The following is a 20,746-nucleotide window of genomic DNA, read 5'->3' as shown; positions in this document are numbered from 1 at the left end:
ATAGAGCACAGGATAACAGCGTTATACAGAGGGAATAGAGCACAGGATAACAGCGTTATACAGAGAGAATAGAGGAAAGGATATCAGCGTTATACAGAGGGAATAGAGCACAGGATAACAGCGTTATACAGAGGGAATAGAGCACAGGATAACAGCGTTATACAGAGGGAATAGAGCACAGGATAGCAGCGTTATACAGAGGGAATAGAGCACAGGATAACAGCGTTATACAGAGGGAATAGAGCACAGGATAACAGCATTATACAGAGGGAATAGAGCACAGGATAACAGCGTTATACAGAGAGAATAGAGGAAAGGATATCAGCGTTATACAGAGGGAATAGAGCACAGGATAACAGCGTTATACAGAGAGAATAGAGGAAAGGATATCAGCGTTATACAGAGGGAATAGAGCACAGGATAACAGCGTTATACAGAGGGAATAGAGCACAGGATAACAGCGTTATACAGAGGGAATAGAGCACAGGATAACAGTGTTATACAATTGCTTTGCTTAGAGGCCCCTCACTGATCCTGTGCTCAAGATTTTTTTTTTTTTTTATTCAATTTTTACAACACAAAAATCCCCCCCCCCATCCAGAATAAACAATTAGGACATAGTAACAGGATCCCCACCGAAGGGTTTAACATAGAAAAACCGGTATCTCAGCAGGCAGGAGGCTCCAGTCTCACCCAACAGCCACACCAACATTCACACCAACACACAACAGGTCTCAGATGGTTAGGAGGCATCTAATTGTAGTACAAATGGTTGAAGGTCTATTTCTCACAGCCGGCCTATTCTGGTCAGCTAGCATCAGAAACGCTGCCATTGGATTGCGTTTAAGGAAATGAGACAGAAGGCCTGGAGTGTCCACCCACTGACCCCAAATTGTTTCTTTTTTTTTTTTATCGCTTTTCTCTTTTTGTATATCCCTTTCTCCAATCTAATCACGTTGTTCATTTTAGTGGTCAGCTCAGTCATTGTGGGAGACTCAGCTTGTAACCAATGCTGAGCAACCAGTTTACGGGCTTGGTACAGTATTCTACACACCGCCAGTTCCACTCCCGTGGGTTTAGAGGTGCTAGCCACCAAACCCAATACACACTCCAGTGGCTCAAGGGGTATCTTAATGTTATACACTCGTTTGATTAGGGCAAGGACTCCTTTCCAGTACCTCTCCAATTGTGTACAACTCCACTTAACATGAATTATATCTGCACCCTCTAGGTGACATCGGGGGCAATTTGAATCCGTTCGTAGGCCGATATCACGCAGGAATAGTATGAAAGACCCTATGGAGAAGGAAAAGTTGGAATTTCCTATGAGTCTCAGAAATAATTTGGGCGTTAGAGCCACCACATTGGCCCATTGTTCCTCCTTAAAAGGACCCACGTCTGCCTCCCATTTGGCCTTGACTGTTTTTTGGTCGCGTGGAAGGCCCACAAGAGACGCTGGTAGATAAAGGAGATAAGACCCCTTGAGTCCCCTGCAGTCTACGCCGAACGGAGTGTACCATTAACACTTACTACAGGTGGCTCTTAAGATTTCTTTCTAACCAACAAGCAGTGTTTATTGTTAGGCTAGTAACTTCTTGTATTCCCCATGTACAGTGGGCTCGGGGCTAGTAACTTCTTGTATTCCCCATGTACAGTGGGCTCGGGGCTAGTAACTTTTTGTATTCCCCATGTACAGTGGGCTCGGGGCTAGTAACTTCTTATATTCCCTCTGTACAGTGGGTTGGGGGCTAGTAACTTCTTGTATTCCCTCTGTACAGTGGGCTCGGGGCTAGTAACTTCTTGTATTCCCTCTGTACAGTGGGCTCGGGGCTAGTAACTTCTTGTATTCTCCATGTACAGTGGGCTCGGGGCTAGTAACTTCTTGTATTCCCCATGTACAGTGGGTTGGGGGCTAGTAACTTCTTGTATTCCCTCTGTACAGTGGGCTCGGGGCTAGTAACCTCTTGTATTCTCCATGTACAGTGGGCTCGGGGCTAGTAACCTCTTGTATTCTCCATGTACAGTGGGCTCGGGGCTAGTAACTTCTTGTATTCTCCATGTACAGTGGGCTCGGGGCTAGTAACTTCTTGTATTCCCTCTGTACAGTGGGCTCGGCGCTAGTAACTTCTTGTATTCTCCATGTACAGTGGGCTCGGGGCTAGTAACTTCTTGTATTCTCCATGTACATTGGGCTCGGGGCTAGTAACTTCTTGTATTCTCCATGTACAGTGGGCTCGGGGCTAGTAACTTCTTGTATTCCCTCTGTACAGTGGGCTCGGGGCTAGTAACCTCTTGTATTCTCCATGTACAGTGGGCTCGGGGCTAGTAACTTCTTGTATTCCCTCTGTACAGTGGGCTCGGGGCTAGTAACTTCTTGTATTCCCTCTGTACAGTCGGCTCGGGGCTAGTAACTTCTTGTATTCCCCATGTACAGTGGGCTCGGGGCTAGTAACTTTTTGTATTCCCCATGTACAGTGGGCTCGGGGCTAGTAACTTCTTGTATTCCCTCTGTACAGTGGGCTCGGGGCTAGTAACTTCTTGTATTCTCCATGTACAGTGGGCTCGGGGCTAGTAACGTCTTGTATTCCCTCTGTACAGTCGGCTCGGGGCTAGTAACTTCTTGTATTCCCCATGTACAGTGGGCTCGGGGCTAGTAACTTTTTGTATTCCCCATGTACAGTGGGCTCGGGGCTAGTAACTTCTTATATTCCCTCTGTACAGTGGGTTGGGGGCTAGTAACTTCTTGTATTCCCTCTGTACAGTGGGCTCGGGGCTAGTAACTTCTTGTATTCCCTCTGTACAGTGGGCTCGGGGCTAGTAACTTCTTGTATTCTCCATGTACAGTGGGCTCAGGGCTAGTAACTTCTTGTATTCCCCATGTACAGTGGGTTGGGGGCTAGTAACTTCTTGTATTCCCTCTGTACAGTGGGCTCGGGGCTAGTAACCTCTTGTATTCTCCATGTACAGTGGGCTCGGGGCTAGTAACCTCTTGTATTCTCCATGTACAGTGGGCTCGGGGCTAGTAACCTCTTGTATTCTCCATGTACAGTGGGCTCGGCGCTAGTAACTTGTATTCTCCATGTACAGTGGGCTCGGGGCTAGTAACCTCTTGTATTCTCCATGTACAGTCGGCTGGGGCTAGTAACTTCTTGTATTCCCTCTGTACAGTGGGCTCTGGGCTAATAACTTCTTGTATTCTCCATGTACAGTGGGCTCGGTTCTGTTCAAGGAACCTTCAGTCCCATATTCTGTAAAAATGGGATAAAAGACAGAACTCCCTAAATCGTACCTTCCAGTTGTCTGCCAGGGTAAGCCTTCTCTGGTGGATGCATCCGGTCAACCTAGCCAAAGTCGTCTACTTCCCTGGGGGACCATTGGTCATCCCAGACGCCAGCCCCTGGGAGTGAGGGGCTCAAGGGGGCATGGCCATCTCGCAGGCCTCCTCCAACTACAAGGAACTGTATGCCGTGTACCTGGTTTTATTAGCCCCTCGAATATCATCCAGAGATGTCTTGATTATTCGGACAATACCACCACTGTTGCCTACTTGAATCCCCTTCTACAACTTTCCTCTCAGATCTTTGCGGAACAGACTTTCACTCTTGTCAGCAGTGCACCTAAAAAGCACAGACAACCAGATGGCAGACTACTTAAGCAGAGTACATCTCAAGCATTGAACGAGGAAGTCTTCTATCTGGTAGTAGAAAAGCTCACTTCTCGGACTTATTTGCAACTGCGCCTCCCCAGGTTCTTCTCTCTGAGTATGTTCACACTGAGCAAATGTGGCGGCATTCTGTGGAGGAACTTTCCGCTGCAGAATCCCTCCTGCCTCAGTGTCAGTGTGTCTATGGGAGGGCTTGTGCACCTCTGCTCTCCGCTTAAAGAATTGACATTTGCTCAGTGTGAACATACCTTTAGGCCCCATAACACGTCCATGTCAGTTTTTTCTGTCAGGAAATCCTCATCAGGAGGCCTCAAAAGGCATCAGGAAAGCATCAAGATTTCCGGACAGTAATCTGTTTTTACCTTTGGGAAACCATCAGGAAAGATTTCCTGATCAGAAAAAGTGTTTTCAAAATGGTCTACATTCTGGGGTGTGTGTGGAGGGGGGGAGTTGAGGGGAGGGCGTATAGGGGTGCTGAGTGCCTGATCATCACCCCACCCCAGGGGGAATATGTGGGTGCCGGGGAGAGACAGTGGGAGTTGGGGGCGGGGGTATAGTGGTGCCAGGTGCCCGATCATCACTGCATGGCACCACACCTGGGGGGGGTCTTATGTGGGTGCCCGGGGGGCTGATTAGCAATGAGGTCAAGGGGGGTTGTCATAGTCAGCAGGAGGCCTGGCGCCGCCTTCCTCACCAGGTCGGGAAGGCGTCTGGTGGCAGGTGGTGCGCTCTCCCTGGCCATCCGGAATTCCAGTGCTCCCATAGACTTCTGGGAATTCTGGATGAAAATCCTGACCTATTTTTCAGAACTGACACCCTTCAGGAAAAAATCCTGAAGGGTGTCCCTGACTAATGTAAGCCTATGGGTCCGGAAATCCGGATTCCCTGGACGTGGGAAGGAGGCCTTAATCCCCAGGACTGTCCTTCAGCAGTAGATTCCTTTGTTCAGCATTTGGGGGAGGGGGGTCATGGTTCACATATCTGAGAAGGTTGTCACAGTGGCCACCATGGATACTCCTGGAGAGGGAAGATCTCCTTCACCAGGGAGCAGTCACACATCCAGGTACTTCCCTCTGCAATTGCTGGAATCCTGAGAGGTAGGGGACCGTCGGGTGACGGGAGAGGCGGGCGAGCCGACTGGGTGACGGGAGAGGCGGGCGAGCCGACTGGGTGACGGGAGAGGCGGGCGAGCCGACTGGGTGACGGGAGAGGCGTCAGAGAATCCCAGAGCCAGTGTTGTGAAGGTTTCTGCTCTCGGCTCCGTCTTAGCTCGGCAGAGGATTCGTTTGGGTAACTCTTCCCAGCTGGGATCTACCTTCGTGTTATGGTCCTTTGACACTATGCGATCTGTCGGCTGCGGTGGCTGCAAACGAGCGCTGATCAGCGAGATGCTGCATATTACGCCACTGGACAGTTCCCGCCATGGACAGAGGTGGCAGCAGAGAGCACTGTGTCAGACTGAAAGAATACACCACTTCCTGCAGGACATACAGCAGCTGATAAGTTCTGGAAGACTGGAGAGCTTTTTAAGTACAGTGGTGCCTTGGATTAGGAGTATAATACGTTCCGGGACGTCGCTTGTAATCCAAATCCACTCTTACACCAAAGCAAATTTTCTGATAAGAAATCCCTGATGTGCAGACAATTGGTTCCACCCCCCAAATATAATGGGGGCCTGGGGTGTCTTTGTGGGGTTGGTTGCAGTATTTTGGGGGGCTGAGGCCTATAGATATTGTTTTTTTCATGGATTTTTCGGCCATTAATTTCTCTTTACTGCTTTTTAGGTGATTTTAAAAATGGACAAGTTTGGGAACGGTTTGGAGATCGACCAGGACAGGTTTGGGATGTGCAGACACCTGGGAGATGTCTTCACAGAGGAGAAGTTTCGTTACATGTGCATCCTGTCAGGCTGTGACTATCTGCCCTCTATACATGGCATTGGTTTAGCTAAAGCGAGTAAACTTCTGCGAATTGCCAACAATCCGGATATCACTCAGGTGCTGTCCCCTACCTACCCCCCCCCCCCAAAACCCCCTTACGCACCTTACACCTCATTCCCCCCCCTCGCAGAGGGTGCACCTTACGCCTCATTCCCCCCCCTCGCAGAGGGTGCACCTTACGCCTCATTCCCCCCCCTCGCAGAGGGTGCACCTTACGCCTCATTCCCCCCCCTCGCAGAGGGTGCACCTTACGCCTCATTCCCCCCCCTCGCAGAGGGTGCACCTTACGCCTCATTCCCCCCCCTCGCAGAGGGTGCACCTTACGCCTCATTCCCCCCCCTCGCAGAGGGTGCACCTTACGCCTCATTCCCCCCCCCTCGCAGAGGGTGCACCTTACGCCTCATTCCCCCCCCTCGCAGAGGGTGCACCTTACGCCTCATTCCCCCCCCTCGCAGAGGGTGCACCTTACGCCTCATTCCCCCCCCCTCGCAGAGGGTGCACCTTACGCCTCATTCCCCCCCCTCGCAGAGGGTGCACCTTACGCCTCATTCCCCCCCCTCGCAGAGGGTGCACCTTACGCCTCATTCCCCCCCTCGCAGAGGGTGCACCTTACGCCTCATTTCCCCCCCCTCGCAGAGGGTGCACCTTACGCCTCATTCCCCCCCCTCGCAGAGGGTGCACCTTACGCCTCATTCCCCCCCCTCGCAGAGGGTGCACCTTACGCCTCATTCCCCCCCTCGCAGAGGGTGCACCGTACGCCTCATTCCCCCCCCTCGCAGAGGGTGCACCTTACGCCTCATTCCCCCCCCTCGCAGAGGGTGCACCTTACGCCTCATTCCCCCCCCTCGCAGAGGGTGCACCTTACGCCTCATTCCCCCCCCTCGCAGAGGGTGCACCTTACGCCTCATTCCCCCCCTCGCAGAGGGTGCACCGTACGCCTCATTCCCCCCCCTCGCAGAGGGTGCACCTTACGCCTCATTCCCCCCCCTCGCAGAGGGTGCACCTTACGCCTCATTCCCCCCCCTCGCAGAGGGTGCACCTTACGCCTCATTCCCCCCCCTCGCAGAGGGTGCACCTTAGGCCTCATTCCCCCCCCTCGCAGAGGGTGCACCTTAGGCCTCATTCCCCCCCCTCGCAGAGGGTGCACCTTAGGCCTCATTCCCCCCCCTCGCAGAGGGTGCACCTTAGGCCTCATTCCCCCCCCTCGCAGAGGGTGCACCTTAGGCCTCATTCCCCCCCTCGCAGAGGGTGCACCTTAGGCCTCATTCCCCCCCCTCGCAGAGGGTGCACCTTAGGCCTCATTCCCCCCCCTCGCAGAGGGTGCACCTTAGGCCTCATTCCCCCCCCTCGCAGAGGGTGCACCTTAGGCCTCATTCCCCCCCCTCGCAGAGGGTGCACCTTAGGCCTCATTCCCCCCCCTCGCAGAGGGTGCACCTTAGGCCTCATTCCCCCCCCTCGCAGAGGGTGCACCTTAGGCCTCATTCCCCCCCCTCGCAGAGGGTGCACCTTAGGCCTCATTCCCCCCCCTCGCAGAGGGTGCACCTTAGGCCTCATTCCCCCCCCTCGCAGAGGGTGCACCTTAGGCCTCATTCCCCCCCCTCGCAGAGGGTGCACCTTAGGCCTCATTCCCCCCCCCCTCGCAGAGGGTGCACCTTAGGCCTCATTCCCCCCCCCCTCGCAGAGGGTGCACCTTAGGCCTCATTCCCCCCCCCCTCGCAGAGGGTGCACCTTAGGCCTCATTCCCCCCCCCCTTGCAGAGGGTGCACCTTACGCCTCATTCCCCCCCCCTCGCAGAGGGTGCACCTTACGCCTCATCCCCCCCCCCCTCGCAGAGGGTGCACCTTACGCCTCATTCCCCCCCCTCGCAGAGGGTGCACCTTACGCCTCATTTCCCCCCCCCCCCCTCGCAGAGGGTGCACCTTAGGCCTCATTCCCCCCCCCTCGCAGAGGGTGCACCTTACGCCTCATCCCCCCCCCCCTCGCAGAGGGTGCACCTTACGCCTCATTTCCCCCCCCCCCCTCGCAGAGGGTGCACCTTACGCCCCCTTCCGCCACTCGCCTTATGCCGGGTCTGAACTGTTTGCTTTGTTTTAGGTTATTAAGAAAATGGGGCAGTACCTGAAGACGAGTATAACGGTGCCGGAGGATTACATCCAGGGCTTCATACGGGCAGATAACACCTTCCTCTACCAGCTGGTGTTTGATCCTGTGCAGAGGAGACTGCTCCCCCTGAATCCTTATGAAGACGGAATAGACCCAAAAGAACTGAGTTACGCCGGCCCGTATCCTTCTTTGCTCTGCTTTTTTTTTTTTTTTTGTTTCTCGCGATCACTTGTCTGCAATAGAAATGTCCTACCCTATAAAGATGAATCAGGTGGAGGAGGGGGTGCTTAAGGTGCCTGTACCCGTCTCGTAACAGGGCTATCTCTCCCAGTCTCCCCATCCACATGAAGCAGGGCCAATCGTTCCTGTGCAGAAGGGGTAAGCTTCAGCCAGAAGGCTCCGCTGGTGACTCATGTCATCCAGAAGAACTGGGGTTGAGCAGTGAAAATCCATCCCATGGGACCCCTCACGCAGGCTGTAGATAGGGAGGAGAGGATATGTGGAGGGCAGATCACACAGGCTGTAGATAGGGAGGAGAGGATATGCGGAGGGCAGATCACACAGGCTGTAGATAGGGAGGAGAGGATATGTGGAGGGCAGATCACACAGGCTGTAGATAGGGAGGAGAGGATATGTGGAGGGCAGATCACACAGGCTGTAGATAGGGAGGAGAGGATATGTGGAGGGCAGATCACACAGGCTGTAGATAGGGAGGAGAGGATATGTGGAGGGCAGATCACACAGGCTGTAGATAGGGGGGAGAGGATATGCGGAGGGCAGATCACAAAGGCTGTAGATAGGGGGAAGAGGATATGCGGAGGGCAGATCACACAGGCTGTAGATAGGGAGGAGAGGATATGCGGAGGGCAGATCACACAGGCTGTAGATAGGGGGGAGAGAATATGCGGAGGGCAGATCACACAGGCTGTAGATAGGGAGGAGAGGATATGCGGAGGGCAGATCACACAGGCTGTAGATAGGGGGGAGAGGATATACGGATGGTCTGCATAGCGGGGTCTACAGCCCTGTACTCTGACCCAGGAAGTCTCCCTCACCTTCCAATTCATAGCAGATCCACCTCAGGCTGGGGCTTACATCAAGGGACTGGACTGTGGAGGTAATCTCATCATAGCTGTAACCCTTCTCTCCCCGGACAGACAGTGCTGCTATACTGTGCCCACATCTGCCCTGCTCATTCCTCCCTGCAGTCTCTGTCAGTCCTTGTGTTTCCCATCCTCTCCATTCCTGCTATAATGTGCCTGCACTCACACTCAGCTATACACACTGCTGCTATAATGTGCTTGCACTTACACTCAGCTATACACACTTCTGCTATAATGTGCCTGCACTCACACTCAGCTATAATGTGGCTGCATTTACACTCAGCCAATCACACTGCTGTATAGAGAAGTTTCTGTCACTGTTCTCCTGCACAGCTCTGTGATTCTCACTTCCTGATTGGTCCATGCTGGACACACATCCCTTCCCCATTGCTGTCATGTGACCACACAGACCTTTGACAGCAGCCCTGCTTCTTTATTCTAGCCTGTTGTACTACACTACTGCATTATGGGGGTCTGCAGCTCCATCCTGTATCTACAAGCTGCTGCAGTGTTATCAGGGTTATACAGTTACTATACATTATACACCACATGCTGATTGCTATACTGTATAGTAACTTATATATCACATATCCAGCTGCTGTGTTATCAGGGTTATACAGTTACTATACATTATACACCACATGCTGCTATACTGTACAGTAACTTATATATCACATATCCAGCTGCTGTGTTATCAGGGTTATACAGTTACTATACATTATACACCACATGCTGCTATACTATACAGTAACTTATATATCACATATCCAGCTGCAGTGTTATCAGGGTTATACAGTTACTATACATTATACACCACATGCTGCTATACTGTACAGTAACATATATCACATATCCAGCTGTTGCTGTGTTATCAGGGTTATACAGTTACTATACATTATATACCACATGCTGCTATACTGTACAGTAACTTATATATCACATATCCAGCTGCTATTATCAGGGTTATACAGTTACTATACATTATATACCACATGCTGCTATACTGTACAGTAACTTATATATCACATATCCAGCTGCTGTGTTATCAGGGTTATACAGTTACTATACATTATACACCACATGCTGCTATACTGTACAGTAACTTATATATCACATATCCAGCTGCTATGTTATCAGGGTTATACAGTTACTATACATTATACACCACATGCTGCTATACTGTACAGTAACTTATATATCATATATCCAGCTGCAGTGTTATCAGGGTTATACAGTTACTATACATTATACACCACATGCTGCTATACTGTACAGTAACATATATCACATATCCAGCTGTTGCTGTGTTATCAGGGTTATACAGTTACTATACATTATATACCACATGCTGCTATACTGTACAGTAACTTATATATCACATATCCAGCTGCTGTGTTATCAGGGTTATACAGTTACTATACATTATATACCACATGCTGATTGCTATACTGTACAGTAACTTATATATCACATATCCAGCTGCTGTGTTATCAGGGTTATACAGTTACTATACATTATATACCACATGCTGCTATACTGTACAGTAACTTATATATCACATATCCAGCTGCTGCTGTGTTATCAGGGTTATACAGTTACTATACATTATACACCACATGCTGCTATACTGTACAGTAACTTATATATCACATATCCAGCTGCTGTGTTATCAGGGTTATACAGTTACTATACATTATACACCACATGCTGCTATACTGTACAGTAACTTATATATCACATATCCAGCTGCTGTGTTATCAGGGTTATACAGTTACTATACATTATACACCACATGCTCCTATACTGTACAGTAACTTATATATCACATATCCAGCTGCTGTGTTATCAGGGTTATACAGTTACTATACACTATATACCACATGCTGATTGCTATACTGTACAGTAACTTATAATATCACAGATTCTGCTGCTTCTCATGGTTTCATCTCTTCTACATGTTGTTCAGAATAATAATCAGTATATTTGGGGTGTGGAACCAATTGTGTGCAGATCAGTGATTTCTTATGGGAAAAATTGCTTTGGTGTAAGAGTGGATTTGGATTACAAGCGTTGTGCCGGAACAAATTATACTCCTAATCCAAGGCACCATTGTATATGTGATGGTTCTGGATGCTGTGTATTATCTGTCAGGATTATTTTCCTTATTATAAATCAGTAATATGGGGGATGCTGCAGCCTGTCAGATCGCTCTAGGAAATGTAAATGTGAACACGATGGAGAAAATAGACGACTACAGTCCTGATGGCCGACAGGTGAGATGTGTGATGGGGATTATGTATAGCCGACAGGTGAGATGTGTGATGTCACATACACTGGATGGGTCAAGTCGTCTGATCTCACACACGCTGGGTGGGTCACGTCCTCTGATGTCACACACACTCTGGATGGGTCACGTCCTCTGATGTCACACACACACACACACTCTGGATGGGTCACGTCCTCTGATGTCACACACACACTGGATGGGTCACGTCCTCTGATGTCACACACACTCTGGATGGGTCACGTCCTCTGTTGTCACACACACTCTGGATGGGTCACGTCCTCTGATGTCACACACACTCTGGATGGGTCACGTCCTCTGATGTCACACACACTCTGGATGGGTCACGTCCTCTGATGTCACACACACTCTGGATGGGTCACGTCCTCTGATGTCACACACACTCTGGATGGGTCACGTCCTCTGATGTCACACACACTCTGGATGGGTCACGTCCTCTGATGTCACACACACTCTGGATGGGTCACGTCCTCTGATGTCGCACACACTCTGGATGGGGTCACGTCCTCTGATGTCACACACACACTGGATGGGTCATGTCTCTCGTTATCCTGTTTCCCCCATCTTAGGTCTCTAAGCAGAGCAGCCGCAGCATCTGGCGTAGAGATTCTATCCCCTATGTAAAAACTGAGGAGAAGCAGAAAGTGGCGGCTGAGCCCAGAGCCCGGGGGCTGATATTACCCACCAAGAGCCAAGTGAAGAGACCCCATGAAGGTAAGAGCGGTGGTAGAGAGCCGCCATGGTGCGCCACCTGCCTTCTGCAATTAAAGGGGTTCTCCAGCATCAGAAAAACATGGCCACCTTCTTCCAGATACAGCACCGCTCTTGTCTCCAAGTTGGGTCCAGGTTTTGCAACTCAGTTCCATTGCAGTAAATGGAGCCTAATTGCAACCCACACCTGACCTGGAGACCAGAGCAGTGCTGTCTCCGGAAGAAGATGGCCATGTTTTTCTAACGCTGGAGAACCCTTTTAAGGAGCCAATTGAGGGGTGTTGAACGATGCAGCGGTAGTGTTCCTGTGTGACCACCTCCGTGTTCACTGCTACAATAATCTTAGAGAAGTATCCTGGTCATCCCCTACTTACCCTGCTCCCTACCTATAATGGGGGTGGAGTTCACGTATGGCAGGTGACGGCTGCCGCCACTGACCGCCATCAGACATCCTTCCAGTTACTATCATTTATCTCACTCCACAAATGTCTGGGAGAATATGAGAGAATCTCGGGAAGAGATGAGCCCCCCGTGCTCGCCCCACCTCCGTGTTGGCTACTAGAAATGACTGGATACACATGGTGCTCGAATCAGGCGGATTGTCTCCTCCTCCACGTGTGTTCAATCAGCCAAAAACCACACCGGGAAGGGGCTGAACAACTATAAGAGACTATCATCTGCCGTACAGCATAGTATCGGTGTAACCAGTGTCATACAGTATACTATATGTATAATACAGTGTAACCAGTGTCACACAGTATAGTATCGGTGTAACCAGTGTCATACAGTATACTATATGTATAATACAGTGTAACCAGTGTCATACAGTATACTATATGTATAATACAGTGTAACCAGTGTCACACAGTATAGTATCGGTGTAACCAGTGTCATACAGTATACTATATGTATAATACAGTGTAACCAGTGTCGTACAGCATAGTATCGGTGTAACCAGTGTCATACAGTATACTATATGTATAATACAGTGTAACCAGTGTCATACAGTATAGTATTGGTGTTATAAAGTATAGTATCGGTGTAACCAGTGTCATACAGTATACTATATGTATAATACAGTGTAACCAGTGTCATACAGTATACTATATGTATAATACAGTGTAACCAGTGTCATACAGTATACTATATGTATAATACAGTGTAACCAGTGTCATACAGTATACTATATGTATAATACAGTGTAACCAGTGTCATACAGTATACTATATGTATAATACAGTGTAACCAGTGTCGTACAGCATAGTATCGGTGTAACCAGTGTCATACAGTATACTATATGTATAATACAGTGTAACCAGTGTCATACAGCATAGTATCGGTGTAACCAGTGTCATACAGTATACTATATGTATAATACAGTGTAACCAGTGTCATACAGTATACTATATGTATAATACAGTGTAACCAGTGTCATACAGTATACTATATGTATAATACAGTGTAACCAGTGTCGTACAGCATAGTATCGGTGTAACCAGTGTCATACAGTATACTATATGTATAATACAGTGTAACCAGTGTCGTATAGTATTGGTGTTATACAGTATAGTATCGGTGTAACCAGTGTCATACAGTATACTATATGTATAATACAGTGTAACCGGTGTTATACAGTGTAGCCAGTGTCATACAGTATAGTATCGGTGTTATACAGTGTAACCAGTGTCATACAGTATATTATCGGTGTCATACAGTATATTATCGGTGTTATACAGTGTAACCAGTGTCATACAGTATACTATATGTATAATACAGTGTAACCAGTGTCGTACAGCATAGTATCTGTGTTATACAGTGTAACCAGTGTCATACAGTATACTATATGTATAATACAGTGTAACCAGTGTCGTACAGCATAGTATCGGTGTAACCAGTGTCATACAGTATAGTATCGGTGTAACCAGTGTCATACAGTATACTATATGTATAATACAGTGTAAGTGGTGTTATACAGTGTAACCAGTGTCATACAGTATAGTATCGGTGTTATACAGTGTAACCAGTGTCATACAGTATAGTATCGGTGTCGTACAGTATAGTATTGGTGTCATACAGTATATTATCGGTGTTATACAGTGTAACCAGTGTCATACAGTATACTATATGTATAATACAGTGTAACCGGTGTTATACAGTATAGTATATGTATAATACAGTGTAACCAGTGTCGTACAGCATAGTATCGGTGTAACCAGTGTCATACAGTATACTATATGTATAATACAGTGTAAGTGGTGTTATACAGTGTAACCAGTGTCATACAGTATAGTATCGGTGTTATACAGTATAGTATCTGTGTTATACAGTGTAACCAGTGTCATACAGTATATTATCGGTGTTATACAGTGTAACCAGTGTCATACAGTATATTATCGGTGTTATACAGTGTAACCAGTGTCATACAGGATAGTATCGGTGTTATACAGTATAGTATCGGTGTTATACAGTGTAACCAGTGTCATACAGTATAGTATCGGTGTTATACAGTGTAACCAGTGTCATACAGTATAGTATCGGTGTTATACAGTGTAACCAGTGTCATACAGTATAGTATCTGTGTTATACAGTGTAACCAGTGTCATACAGTATAGTATCGGTGTTATACAGTGTAACCAGTGTCATACAGTATAGTATCGGTGTTATACAGTGTAACCAGTGTCATACAGTATACTATATGTATAATACAGTGTAACCGGTGTTATACAGTGTAACCAGTGTCATACAGTATAGTATCGGTGTCGTACAGTATAGCATCGGTGTCATACAGTATATTATCGGTGTTATACAGTGTAACCAGTGTCATACAGTATACTATATGTATAATACAGTGTAACCGGTGTTATACAGTGTAGCCAGTGTCATACAGTATAGTATCGGTGTTATACAGTGTAACCAGTGTCATACAGTATAGTATCTGTGTTATACAGTGTAACCAGTGTCATACAGTATACTATATGTATAATACAGTGTAACCGGTGTTATACAGTGTAACCAGTGTCATACAGTATAGTATCTGTGTTATACAGTGTAACCAGTGTCATACAGTATAGTATCGGTGTAACCAGTGTCATACAGTATACTATATGTATAATACAGTGTAACCAGTGTCGTACAGCATAGTATCGGTGTAACCAGTGTCATACAGTATACTATATGTATAATACAGTGTAACCAGTGTCATACAGTATAGTATCGGTGTTATACAGTATAGTATCGGTGTTATACAGTGTAACCAGTGTCGTACAGTATAGTATCTGTGTTATACAGTGTAACCAGTGTCATACAGTATAGTATCGGTGTTATACAGTGTAACCAGTGTCGTACAGTATATTATCGGTGTTATACAGTGTAACCAGTGTCATACAGTATAGTATCGGTGTTATACAGTGTAACCAGTGTCGTACAGTATAGTATCTGTGTTATACAGTGTAACCAGTGTCGTACAGTATAGTATCTGTGTTATACAGTGTAACCAGTGTCATACAGTATAGTATCGGTGTTATACAGTGTAGCCAGTGTCATACAGTATAGTATCGGTGTTATACAGTGTAGCCAGTGTCGTACAGTATATTATCGGTGTCATACAGTATATTATCGGTGTTATACAGTGTAACCAGTGTCATACAGTATAGTATCGGTGTTATACAGTATAGTATCTGTGTTATACAGTGTAACCAGTGTCATACAGTATATTATCGGTGTTATACAGTGTAACCAGTGTCATACAGTATAGTATCGGTGTTATACAGTATAGTATCTGTGTTATACAGTGTAACCAGTGTCGTACAGTATATTATCGGTGTTATACAGTGTAACCAGTGTCATACAGTATAGTATCGGTGTTATACAGTGTAACCAGTGTCGTACAGTATAGTATCGGTGTCGTACAGTATAGTATTGGTGTCGTACAGTATAGTATCTGTGTCTCCTCCCGTCTGATCCTGTGACCCCCCCCCCCCCCCTCCTCCCGTCTGATCCTGTGACCCCCCCCCCCCTCCTCTCGTCTGATCCTGTGACCCCCCCCTCCTCCCGCCTGATCCTGCGACCCCGCTGTTTTCTAGGTGTGTCCGAGTCCGATCTCCTCAGCCAGTATTCCTCTCCGCACAATAAGAAGCTGAAGATGGAGAGCAAGGATGAGGTGATGGAGCAGCAGAGGTCGGGAGCGATGGCCACACAGCCGGCAGCGCTGACCCCAGCCGGAGGCCGCAACAGATTTGCTTTATCTTTACTGAGGAAGAATGAGGGGAGCGGCTCCATCTCCGCTCCTGGCACCAGAAGCCGGTACGTGGGGCGCATAGGGGTTGTTGTGTTCCCCCGGCCAGGAAGGATTATGTTGCTAGAAATGCCAATCAGAGTTTCAGGATCCAAGAGGTTTTCATATATGAGTAGAGCGGTGTGCAGGGTATATGTCCGTGGAAGCCCCCCCCCCACCCCGTACAGGCCGCTGTATGCACCAGTGTGGCGATCACATGCAGCGGCCCTCAGCTTCCATATGGTGATCACATGCAGCGGCCTCCTGCTTCCATATGGCGGTCACATGCAGCGGCCCTCAGCTTCCATATGGCGATCACATGCAGTGGGCCCCTGCTTCCACATGGCGCTCACATGCAGCGGCCCCCTGCTTCCATATGGCGATCACATGCAGCGGCCCCAGCTTCCATATGGTGGTCACATGCAGCGGCCCCCTGCTTCCATATGGCGGTCACATGCAGCGGGCCCCTGCTTCCATATGGCGGTCACATGCAGCGGCCCCTGCTTCCATATGGCGATCACACGCAGCGGGCTCCTGCTTCCATATGGCGATCACATGCAGCGGCCTCCTGCTTCCATATGGCGATCACATGCAGCGGGCCCCTGCTTCCATATGGCGATCACATGCAGCGGCCCCCTGCTTCCATATGGCGATCACATGCAGCAGCCGCCTGCTTCCATATGGCGCTCACATGCAGCGGCTCCTGCTTCCATATGGCGATCACATGCAGCGGCCTCCTGCTTCCATATGGCGATCACATGCAGCGGCCTCCTGCTTCCATATGGGATCACATGCAGCGGCCTCCTGCTTCCATATGGCGATCACATGCAGCGGCCTCCTGCTTCCATATGGCGATCACATGCAGCGGGCCCCTGCTTCCATATGGCGATCACATGCAGCGGCCTCCTGCTTCCATATGGCGATCACATGCAGCGGGCCCCTGCTTCCATATGGCGATCACATGCAGCGGCCCCCTGCTTCCATATGGCGATCACATGCAGCGGCCTCCTGCTTCCATATGGCGATCACATGCAGCAGCCGCCTGCTTCCATATGGCGATCACATGCAGCGGCGGCCTGCTTCCATATGGCGATCACATGCAGCGGCCCCCTGCTTCCATATGGTGATCACATGCAGCGGCTCCTGATTCCATATGTCGGAGAATGTAGGTGGGGAGGGGGACCTGGGCACTTGGAGTGGGGGGGGGGGTAGAGAAGATTCATAACTTGAGTGCTGTCATTGAGGCATTAGGGTTTTTTATATGTAGTTGCTCTTTGTCGACCACTTTCTAAGTTTCACGTGGTAGTGCCTCATTGTTTCTATTTGTTCCTCATGTAAAGGGAGAGAAAAGGAATAGATTTTTTCCCAGGTGTGAAAGAACTTTGAGTAGGGAGTGAGCTAACGCTCGGTCCTGGACCAAGGAAAAAGAAAGAGGAAGGAGAGAGAGAGAGGAAGGGAAGAGAGAAAAAAAAAAGGGGGGGGGGGGTTGGGGGAGGGGTAGGGAAGGATAATCCGCACTGAGCCAGGAGGGACTTGTATTCATTCGTTTCGGTGAATTGATCCCAGTAAAACCACGTCCGGGAAAACCTAGAATCACGACCGTGTAGCTGTGCAGTGAGGTGTTCAATATGTTTGATATCCTAAACTTTACGGATCCACATGGGGATACTAGGGAGATCAGGGCGACGCCAGAGAGCAGGGATACATGCGCGCGCAGCATTGACCAGATGTCTGATAACAGAGTGGCCGTAAGTTTTGAGAGAGATATCTGACACGTGCAAGAGAAAAAAATGATGGGGATGATCAGTAAAGGTAGAGGAGATGCGCCACACTTCCTTCCACAAGGGGCTGGAAGCTCTATTTCTTTTAAGGTGTAATCTAGGCACTTAATGACTGGCCTAGGTGGTTGTCGTCTCTCTGTAGTCATCAGACATGTCCATCTGCAATGTCTCCGGCTGAGCCTTAGTTATAGAATATCCAGTGCGGTAGATTTCTGCAGGAGAGACTGCTCCATTTCTTGTAAAGAGGTCTCATGGGAAGTAGAGCAAACGAGTGCTGTCAGCTATAATAAGCGGCAGCAGCGAGCGGGTGAGTCCACGGGAGGGGTGTGGTGATCGCTACATTGTCTGGGCAGCCCATAGCATACAGCAGCGTCTGCTTCCTCCTATTCTACGGAGGGACGGCGCAGATTGTTGCTGTAGGAGTCATTTGTCCTTAAACATTGTTGAAAGACAAAGAAGGGTCCGTGGAGCCTCAGTTACGAGTCTCAGAACACAGGAATAGCCAGATATCCCTCTCTCCAGAGAAGGAAGCCCATTGCCAAGGGGCGCCTCCTAGTGGGGAGAGCACCAAACCACCCTGATACGTAGTCCCTCAGGTCCTCACTCTGTTACCAGCTTTGGGACCTAAATAGGGAAACACCAGGGTGGCCCCTGTGAGTCACAGTCTAACTCTGTGGCGAGTATAACGACATAAGACAAGGGTTACCAAGGCCGGCATCCATCCACAGACTGTGACTTACAGAGGCCACCCTGGTGTTTCCCTTTTTAGGTCCTAAAGCTCACAACAGAGTGAGGACCTGAGGGACTACGTATCAGGGGGGTTTGGTGCTCTCCCCACTAGGAGGCGCCCCTTGGCAATGGGCTTCCTTCTCTGGAGAGAGGGAGATCTGGCTATTCCCGTGTTTTGAGACTCATAACTGAGGCTCCACGGACCCTTCTTTGCATATTCTAATTTTAAAGGAGACAATCAGTGGAGACTCGTAACTGAATACTCCATTGGATTTTTTCTTGCTGTTCAGTGATTGTTGACGATAATCATTCCGTGTAATAGGGCCTTAAGTCAGCGAGATAGATACATGTATAGTTGAGCTCTGGATATGTTGTTGCATTTGCCCACGGACGTGGGTTTAAGATCTGGTGGTAGTAGAAGGGATTGTTTCGGTGATAAACTTATCCATCAGCATGTATAGAAGAGGGTAAAATCACAAGGAGGTTTTGTTTTTTAATACGTTTTTATTTTCTTAGATAATTCATTAAAAGCTCCTAGGTAAACCACAATACGGCATAAAATAAAAGTGTAAGCAAATAATGCATCAGTATATATCAGTCCTCAGAGACCCCGTACACCGCACCCATATAGCTCCCACAAGGTCTGTATCAATTATCCAGTAAAAACCTCAAGAAGGTTCTTATAGATTTTAAAATCACAAGGAAGTAAATTACTATAATTCAGCCACAAGGTGGTGCTGTTGCCACAGAGACCTGGGGTGGAAATCTAGTAATAGGAGCCCTTTCAGAAGACTGATAGTGGAAGGTTAGGGGGGGCACCCCCAGAGATGAGGCTAGTTGTCCCCTAATACTGGGAGGAGAGTCATTTGCCATCTTCCTTCTGTGTGAGTGTGGAGGAGGACTCGCCCAGTCTAAGGCACACAAGTGTAATGGTGGTGTCTAGGTCCCCAGGCAGTGTTTCCCTATGCCTGCCAATGTGTGTGGGGTCCCAGTGTGCCCCTGTTGGTCAAAAGAGTCAGGGTTAGCGACTGGGTCGTACCACGTGAGGCGGAGGGCACTGGGGCCTTGCGGCTGGTGAGTGGGCCCCTCTGTCTGCCTGCTACAGGTCTCTATGGGGGTTTGTGGATCAGGGGCCCCTATGACCTTGTTCAGCAGACGGTGTGAGGCGTCCCAGGCCGCGTGCTATTCTCAGCAGGGCTGTGGAGTCAGAAAAAAGGTACTGACTCCGACTCCAGCTTTAAAAAAATCTTTCAAAATTTTTTTTTCCAATTGTAATTTTTATTGAATTTTTCCCACAATAAAAGAGAACAAAGAAACCATAGATGGTACAACGCGTGTCAGACACACCATGTAGGAGAATGCAAAGAATCCAAGTATTACAATGAAGGGACATCAGGAAAGCGTTCTAGCCTCCTAGGGATAGAGGAAGAAAGCCATGAGCACAGGTGTGCGACAAGTGTAACAGGTATCACTAATCACAATGGAAAGGGGGGAGACTATAGAGGGGGGGAAACGGAGAGCGGGGGAGACAATAGAGGAGAGAGGGAAACAGAAATAAGGGGGAGACAATAGAGGAGAGAGGGAAACGGAGAGAGGGGGAAACAATAGAGGAGAGAGGGAAACAGAAATAAGGGGGAAACAATAGAGGAGAGAGGGAAACGGAGAGAGGGGGAAACAATAGAGGAGAGAGGGAAACAGAAATAAGGGGGGGAGACAATAGAGGAGAGAGGGAAACGGAGAGAGGGGGAAACAATAGAGGAGAGAGGGAAACAGAAATAAGGGGGGAGACAATGGAGGGAAACGGAGAGGGAAACAATAGAGGAGAGAGGGAAACTGAGAGGAGACAATGGAGGGAAACGGAGAGAGGGGGAAACAATAGAGGAGAGAGGGAAACGGAGAGAGGGGGAAACAATAGAGGAGAGAGGGAAACACAGAAATAAGGGGGAGACAATAGAGGAGAGAGGGAAACACAGAAATAAGGGGGAGACAATAGAGGAGAGAGGGAAACGGAGAGGAGACAATGGAGGGGGAAACAATAGAGGAGAGAGGGAAACAAATAAGGGGAGAGACAATAGAGGAGAGAGGGAAACTGAGAGGAGACAATGGAGGGAAACGGAGAGAGGGGGAAACAATAGAG

At 48.6% G+C, this 20,746-nt stretch overlaps 1 protein-coding gene across 1 annotated transcript in view; it reads left to right on the top strand.

The window, feature by feature from the left end:
• Positions 1-5,453: 5,453 nt before the first annotated feature.
• Positions 5,454-20,746, top strand: part of EXO1 (exonuclease 1) — a 30,247-nt gene continuing 14,954 nt past the window's right edge. Inside the window, exons 1-5 of the mRNA XM_069943069.1 lie at positions 5,454-5,661; positions 7,699-7,886; positions 10,987-11,083; positions 11,685-11,829; positions 15,909-16,128. Coding sequence (XP_069799170.1) covers positions 5,461-5,661; positions 7,699-7,886; positions 10,987-11,083; positions 11,685-11,829; positions 15,909-16,128 — 851 coding nt within the window. The 5' untranslated portion in view covers positions 5,454-5,460. The remainder of the gene's footprint in view (positions 5,662-7,698; positions 7,887-10,986; positions 11,084-11,684; positions 11,830-15,908; positions 16,129-20,746) is intronic.

Source organism: Dendropsophus ebraccatus, chromosome 10, assembly GCF_027789765.1.
Source record: "Dendropsophus ebraccatus isolate aDenEbr1 chromosome 10, aDenEbr1.pat, whole genome shotgun sequence".
Lineage (NCBI taxonomy): Eukaryota > Metazoa > Chordata > Amphibia > Anura > Hylidae > Dendropsophus > Dendropsophus ebraccatus.
This window is presented reverse-complemented; position numbering and strand designations above follow the sequence as displayed.